The sequence below is a fragment of the Peromyscus maniculatus genome, chromosome 13 (assembly GCF_049852395.1).
Source record: "Peromyscus maniculatus bairdii isolate BWxNUB_F1_BW_parent chromosome 13, HU_Pman_BW_mat_3.1, whole genome shotgun sequence".
Lineage (NCBI taxonomy): Eukaryota > Metazoa > Chordata > Mammalia > Rodentia > Cricetidae > Peromyscus > Peromyscus maniculatus.
In genome coordinates, this window is record NC_134864.1 from 10,816,735 (window position 1) to 10,824,958 (window position 8,224).

The window sequence follows — 8,224 nt, forward strand, 5'->3', positions numbered from 1 at the left end:
TTTTATTAAAGACGTGCTCAGTACTCATCAGAATAAAGCCCAGCGAATTCACAGAGTGATACAGCACACATCGGCTCCTTGAAAGAAACCCACCGGGGTGTTATGTGTCTTCATGGGGAGTTTATTGAGCACGAGTCCCATCCCTTGCCCATCACTGTCTTTAGACCACCTTAGGCCCCAGCCAGTGCAGCCAGGCAGGCAGCAGACTGGACACTGCTCAGTCCTCCTGGTAGGGGACATGGAAGCCCAGGGTGCTCCCCAGAGGGAAGTGGGCAAAGAAGGTTCTGGCCATGTCCTCGATCTGTGGGTAGGCACCCTGGGTCTGGAAATATTGCACGTAGTTCCAGAAGTCAGAGGTGGAGAAAGGCCAGTAGGGCATGGCGGGTGGCTGAGTGTAGGGGTCTGAAAGACACAGGGAAGCACCTCAGGGCCTGTCCATCATCCCTGGAAGAACCTCCCCTCTACAGCCAGGGCACATGGATGGTGTCCCACAGGGCCTGCCACAGAGATGACACCTTCCCACCCAGGAGTGGGGTCTGAACCGTTCTGAGTGTGCCTTTTGCCCGTTATGGTACCTGGTCTGGTAGACAGAGGGGAAGGGGGTTAGAAAGGACAAAGTGGGGCCTTGTTCTTGTCTGGGGAGATGCTGGGCAGGGAGGCAGCTGGGTGATGGACGAGGGGCTCAGGCATCATGCCGGATGAGGCTTCAGAGAACACAGCACCCTTGTTCTAGAGCACAGGACAGGCCACCTTGCTGGGACTGGGCTGAGTGGGGACTCCTGAGAGAAGCCAGGGTCTGAGCCCAGGCTGAGGGTGGGACCCTGAGGGCTCCTCCATCTCCCTTCTGTCTGGGTGCTCCCACATGACAGAAGACAAGGCCGACCTGATGCTGTCCTGGATCCCTTAGCATGCACAGCTCCCTGCTGGCGATGATACCTACATTGTCATACTCCCAGGAGAGCTGGGGCTCCCGCTCTTCTGTGTCTGCTGGGGATAAGCAACCTCTGCTCCCCACCCACCCGCCTGTACCAGTAACTTATGCCGGCGAAAGGAAAGACATCGAAAAAAATGTACCTGCTTCCTCTGGCATCGGCTTGGCTCCTGCAAAAGAAAAGGAGAGCCATCACCCAGGGTAACCCCCACCCCCCATTAACCACTGCAGACCACGGCAAGGGTAGTAGTGTGCAGGAGAGACATGGAGACATGGTAGAAAAGCTATGGCTCTGGCCAGGCCCAGAGTGGCCCTTCACCTGCAGGAATCGCCAGCAGGATGCCAAGGGCCAGCCACCACAGCACGCGGGTTTGCATCCTCACCAAGGTGCAGTCAATACACTCAGGACCACCTGCAGCAGGAAGAAGCCAGGGATGATGATGCTGCCCCCTAGGACTGGCCCACCCTGCTACCCCAAAGTGGACCACCCTTGGGAGCACTTCATAGCTACTCCTGCTTCTGATTTCCAAAGCCATTATTCTGAAGTGAAATCTTACTAATTTTGACTATTTACGAGATGACCCCCCCCACCCGTACCCCCCACCACACACATCAGGTTCGCCCTCTCTGTAGAGAGAGCAGTCCAAACCCTCCCAGAGGGTACCTTGTTGCTGGTCTGCTCCGCCCAATCTGCAGCCTTGTGGGGCGACTGCCAATGCTCAGGCTCCTCTTTATAGGAGGGCTGGGGACAAGGAAGGAAGCACCACCCGCCCAAGCCATCAAACTGAATATTTCATTCCCGGGCGGAGGACTATGGGTCTCTGTTTCCCTGCTGGCTGGAGGGAGGAGCTGGGGGAACAGCTGGGGGAATTGGATCACAGATCAAATCCATCCGTTTTCAAAGCTGATGTTCAGCATGGGTGCCTCTAATACCCCTCCTCCTCACAGGGAGAGCCATTCTAAATCTGATACAAGAGCTGCTGAGACCCCAGTCCTGTGCTATGGGCCCTCTGTGATCCCATGGCCTCCTCAGTAAGCCTGCAGACACTCCCTCACCCAGGACATTGGCAGAGCAGCCAGGACAGGAAGTGTGGAGCCAGGCTGGACCCTTTTCCCCAGACCAGAGCTTTCCTCCAAGCCTCTACCGGGGGGCAGGCACTGTCCCAGCCAAGGGGATATCAGCAGCCAACAGAGACCCCTTGGCTCGGGCTACTGTGCTTACCCCTTACTAGAACCTGTGGCCCCTGCCCAAGTAAGTGCAGCTCTGGGGCCCCACCCCTGAGGTCTCAACAGTGCTGGACACAGAGCCTATGTCCAGGTTAATGGTCCCCTGGGGGTCCTAGAACCCTACTGGACACAGGGTCTGTTTCCAGGGTAATGATTTCCATGGGTCTCCAAATCTCAGGGCTCTCAAGGATTCTTGTACCCCATCCTGGAGTTGTGTGGCCCAAGGGTCCCAGGTTCATCGTAGTTGTCCCTCAAGTCCTCATCCAAACAATCCATGACTTATACTTTCCCAAGTAGCAGCCTAAATATAACCAGAGACCCAGAGAGGGATATAGTCCAGTAGTATTGGCATGTAGCTATGCAGCAGAGAGCCTCTGGGTTTCATTTCCAGAACCCTGGCCTCTGTGCCACAAGAAATGAGGCATGAGCCACCCCCAGGTATGTGATTCACGAGGACAGTCAGGACAGGACAGCTGTGCTCACAGCCGTGATTTACTGCACGGGCACAGAGGGCCTGGCGAAGGGAAAGGGGTCCAGTCAGAACCCAAAGGAGCAAACACCCTGAGCATCTGGCCATCAGAGGTCCACCACGGTGTGGCAGTGGCCGGTCCACCCCATGAGACTGTAGCTGCAGACACCTGTGGTAGAAACATGGCATAGAAGGAAATATGTGGTACCTTTAAAACTGGTTTGCTAACATAAGACTGAGCTTAGAAAAGTCTAGAGTTAATAAGCAGTGACGGACCTGGGAGAGGAAACTGGGTGTCTGCTTTCTCCTCCCTTTCTGGGTGTGTGTTTTTCTCAGTTTATTACTTTTGCATAAGAAAACTAAATAAAACAGCCTCACTGTTGACAGCTCTCTTGCTGTGGGATGGTCTGTATGTCAAATAAAACACTGATTGGCCAGTGGCCAGGCAGGAAGTAGGTGGGACAAGGAGAGAGGAGAATTCTGGGAAGCGGAAGGCTGAGGCAGAGAGACACTGCAAGCCACCACCATGACCAGCAGCATGTGATGATGCCGGTAAGCCACCAGCCACGTGGCAAGGTATAGATTTATAGAAATGGGTTAATTTAAGCCATAAGAACAGTTAGCAAGAAGCCTGCCACGGCCATACAGTTTGTAAGCAATATAAGTTTCTGTTTACTTGGTTGGGTCTGAGCGACTGTGGGACTGGCGGGTGACAAAGATTTGTCCTGACTGTGGGCAAGGCAGGAAAACTCTAGCTATACTCTCTGTTACTTATGCTGGCTTACTGAGGTCAGTCGATCTCCCAGGTCACACATCCTTCCCCACATCACATCTCCACTCCCCACACATTTTCACTCTACCTGAGTCTTTCAGACTCCTTATCTCACTGGCCTGGATAGAGAACCTCCCTGGCCCATCTGGAGGGCCACTGCCACTCAGAACATATCTCCTTTGCACCTCACCCATCCATCTCTTTCTCTCTCCCTGTTGTCCTGCAGATCACTCAAAATAAGTTCAAGAGGGACCATTAAAATGGCCCAGCAGGTAGAAGTTCTTGCTGCTAAACCTATAGGGCCTGACCTCTGATCTCCGATCTCCCATGTGCTGCAGCCAGTGAGGGGCAGGACCAGCTCTCCCATCCTTGTGTTCCCAGAGCCAGCTTCCCCACCTGCTACAGGTGGCAAGGAGCAAAGGAGGAGGGCATCTTTGCCTCACCCAGCCCACCACATGGCAGATGGGCAGGGCAGGGTCAGCTCTCCTGCTCTCATGCCCTCAGGGCCGGCTCACCCACACCACCACCACCAACAGGGTCAGCTCTACTGTGTTCCCCGAGCAAGGTGCAGGGCCTGCTCTACCAAGTGCTGCAGACCCAAAACTGCAGGATCTCCATGACAAAGCTGCAACAGGATATCCGAAAGGAGTCCCGAGGAGGGCCGAAGCATCTTATGGAGGGTGCAGCAGAAGCCGGAGGCCTCGAACCAGACCAATGACTCATTCCAACGAATGAGTAAAGATGTATGGACTAAAGTGTATACTGTGTGACTCACTGTGTCCCACTACAGCTCACATGCTGTGAGGTTTTTTTGTATGTTTGTTTGTTTTCATTTTTTGTTTTCCTTTTAAATTTTATTTTATTTTGGCATGGGGGAGGGCAGAGGGTGGATATGAAGGGGTGGGGAGATGAGTGGAATCAGGATGCATGATGTGAAATCCACAAAGAATCAATAAAAAGAAGAAGAAGAAGAAGGAGAAGAAGAAGAGAAAAGAAACAACAACAAAATGTTAAATGCCTTCCAGGGGCCTTGTATATTTACATTTGGTGGGAATCCCAAAACAAAGGATCTCATCCTTGAATAACAGCTAGGATTCTTCCTAAAATTCAATGCTGGGGAAGAGGAGGGATTTGTATCCTCAGACGCTCCCAGAGGATGGACCCAGGTTCAGTACCATGTAGGGTGGGCAAGTTTGAAACCTGCCCAAGTGACTGCCCTGAAGCCTGGAAGATATCCAGTGTCTGGGGGACAGGACCTCCTGTGGAGACACCCAAGACTTGAGGAGTCTGTCTGCTTCGGGTCAGGAGATGCTTAGGCTACATAAGGCAGTCTTTTTGGACAGTGCGCCCCCCACCCGGTTACCTCCCATGGCAGTCAGCTTGGAAGGGCCAGTGGTTGGAAGGAATGCCAGAATTGAGTATGATTCGGAGGTATCTGGCGCCCCCTGCTGTCTATCCTGGGACAGTACACATGGCTGTTGGATAGTTCCTGAGTTTCGCAATTGCCCCAAGCCCAATCCACCTCTGTTCTCCTGGAAGGCGGAGCCCAGAGTAGCTGGCCTTCAACTTTGAGCTGTCCCAACTTGGGCACAGACACTTGCTCCTAATTTAAAGTCCCGAGGCCACAGCCCACCCTGTCACTGTGCCTCCTACACCCTCCTTCCCCCCAAATCGTCAGCCGGCTTTAAAGTGTTCTGAGTACTTCTCCGCTGAGTACACAGCCCCACACTCCCAAGCCTCAGGCTGTAACCGATCCTAGGGTGGTTTCCTGCTTGCTGGACTGCACCTAGTGTTAGTATTGGGGAAAAATAGGGGCTGCTTTCTCAGACTGCTTTCCCTAGCTGGGAACCTTGCTTCCTCATCTCCCAGCCTGTCACTCTGCCCCAATCCTCCATCCAGAAGGTAAATTGTCTTCCTTCTTGTGTGGTGTTATTGGATGGGTACCTGGGTGTCCCAGAGACTGATGGAATAGTGTCTGACTCACAGACGGGGCTGGGGAGTCTCCTGGCTGGACACACAGTCCAGGAGGGTGGTCTTACATCACCTGACTACACAGTGCTGGAACTCAGTAGGCTGCCATGCTGTCCCTTGTCCCTCTAAACACGCACTGGCAAACATGCTTCCCCCAGGAAGTGCTGTCCCTGATCCCACAAAGAGAGGGGACAACCTTCAAATGTCACCTACATTCTCAAATGCACAGAGTGCTATAGGACTGCAATTTTAACGGAAGAGCATCATTAACATGATGCCTTATGAACATGAAAAGGAAGTTGAGTGTTGAGCTGACTTGGAAAAGTCTGTCGAGGTGGGAGTGCCTACACATTGTCACAGCTGACAAGGGTGTGACAGCTTTAAGAAACGGGAAATAGGTGGAAATCCAGAAGGGCCTGAGGTGAGACAGCAGGTCCCAGGCTGTTTGGAGTAGGGGCTCAGAGGAACCCACACTAGGACTTTGAGTTGCATGTTCCTGAGATGGACTCCAGGGGGCACCATGCTCACAGGGCACTGTGCAGCAGCAGCCCCCAAGACAGGGTTTGTGTCCTTCGCAAAGGATCAAAGCCTCCTTGCGTGTCATAAGACTGACCACTTACAGATCTGCAGCTGAAATGTGCAAGCATGTGACCACCTTATTTTAAAATACCTCCTTCCCTTCTCTGAACTGACCATATAATCTCTGAACAGGTCCCAGGCCAAACCCAGAGCCTCCAGAAACAAAGGGGACCTGACCTGGGTTGGGATGAGGTGGGTCAGGGTGGGGGGTGTCCTAGGAATGGTAGGGTGGCTGGGAGAAATACAGGATGCATGGTTACATTTAAATTTCAAGCAAGAGATGAGTGTTTTCCTCATGTTAAGTTTTATGTCTCCAACATCTCCGGGGATCTGCTTGTGCCTCAGATATTCGATTTAGCTGAAACTATCTCCCAAGCATATGCATGCACAGGTATGTACACACTTAGAATGCACACAAGCAGGCATCCGTCACTGCTATCCCATAGGGTAGAGGCTGAGCCTGGAGTCAGAGGGCATCTAGAGCAAGGTGGGTGTGGCGCTGCCTGAGGCCAGGCTCCAGAATCAACACTGTACCCCCAAGGCCCCCAAGAGCACCTGGGTTGCTGATGGCCAATGGATCCAGACACCAGTCCAGGCAGAACGGTAGGGTCATGCTGAAGCCAAGGATCCAGTCATTGCTGTGAGCTCTGTCCTGAGCACAGGAAACTCCAAGGGCCCTAACTGGGGGCTTTGGGATGACCCAAGGTGTTAACTGAGCCACCGAGCCAGACAGCTCACTAGGAAGCTACTTAGTTTGCCACAACTGAGTAACAGCTGCCACCTGCCCCCCTGAGAGTTGAGTGGGGTTCCCAGCAATGGATGTTTAGCATGTGGGACCCCCCAACAAAGAGACAGGCCTCACATAACCTGTATGTTTTTGCCCGTGGGATTCTTTAGCCTCTGTATTTCTCTGCCTCGTGGGAAAAGATTCCCAGGGACTCAGCAAGGGCTGGTGCTGACTCTGGGCTGAAAAGGATGTACCTGAGGCGTTTCCTCCAAGGGCTTCACCAAGGTGGACATGCTGACACAGGTCCGAGGATCTACCACAGACCCCAGTCAGGGGACGGCTACCTGAGCAGCAGCAGAAGTGGCGACAACCCAGTGCTGTGCAGACCCTTTAGCAGGTCTGCCCCTCCCCCACCCCCACCCCAGACAGCTGGAGAGCACTGATCTGCCTGCCATAACCCAGCCCATCCCCCAGCCCCTCTGAACCAAGTGACTTACCTGCCATGTTTCTAACACAATAGAGAAGGTTAAATGTTTTCTAGGACCTGGCTACGAATGTCCCCAGGGCTTTGCAGAGTAGGCTATAGGAGTCTCAGAAGCAATCGGGCCCTGTGGAGTGGGCTAGGGGGGTGAGGGTGCCCCGGGAAGGACCCGAGAGCTCAGAATCTAAGTAGGAATGTAAGTGGATCGATCCTGTTCCTGGGAAAAAGATTTTCCTGTCACCAGGGGTGACATGGACTGATGGGTCATTACCCAGTTGGAGTGCAGAGCATCAGTCTCCAGCCTACAGTTCACTGGCTGTCTCACAGACATGCCTGGTTACCTCTCCAGGATCACAGTAGGGATCCTTCCTGGGGCTCAGCCGCTCCTGGTTCAGGACTCAGCTTTTAACCAACACCACCCCTGCTGGGGTGGTCCTTTGTGGCTACCTTCAGAGGGGACACTTGATTGAGGGACCCTTTCCTTTCTTAGTCTCCCTTGGGGAAAGGGCTGCCAGGCCCAACTCTTCCAGGATGTGACCTTCCGGAGTGGGCCCTGAGCATCTGACAGCAGAGCCCTGAGAAGGCAGCCAGCACCACCAGACTGCAGATTCGGCCCTTTGCATTCTGAGACACCTGCAGAGAGGGCTGGCAATGCAGAAGGGGAAACGGACATGCCATGGTGTACTTTGGGGCAGGGAAGGTTTCTCTCCTTAGGAGATATGACCCCAGGTTAAGGGCCAATGGTGCCCACATGACAGGGCAAATATACAGCGGCCAGCCTTGGCCGCATCCTCCTGTGATTAAGGTGAGGCCCGCCCAGCAGCAGACTCCAGGACTCTCAGTACCTAAAACTCAGTGGCATTTGGCTGCCTGGGGCTCTCTCTGGGCAGGGCCAGGGTTCCAGAGCCACTATGCTGAGCCTCCCAACTGCAAGAAGAGCCCCAGGCTGGGCCAGTTCTCTGTGGCCTGAAATAGATCCATTGTTTGTCCTATTCAACGCCACATGAAAGCCGGATTTATGGGAACCAGGGCTCAGCGTGTTTCTCAGCCTGGATGAGGCATCTGGG

At 53.6% G+C, this 8,224-nt stretch overlaps 1 protein-coding gene across 1 annotated transcript; it reads right to left on the minus strand.

Annotated features, from left to right (window-relative positions):
- Positions 1 to 1,660, minus strand: Otos (otospiralin). Its single transcript, XM_006989610.3, has 4 exons — positions 1,596 to 1,660; positions 1,251 to 1,343; positions 1,075 to 1,101; positions 1 to 402 (listed from the first exon to the last, which is right to left on the minus strand). Exons 2-4 carry the CDS (start codon positions 1,306 to 1,308, stop codon positions 218 to 220), a joined length of 270 nt encoding a protein of 89 aa, XP_006989672.1. The 5' UTR covers positions 1,309 to 1,343; positions 1,596 to 1,660; the 3' UTR covers positions 1 to 217.
- Positions 1,661 to 8,224: the final 6,564 nt, after the last annotated feature.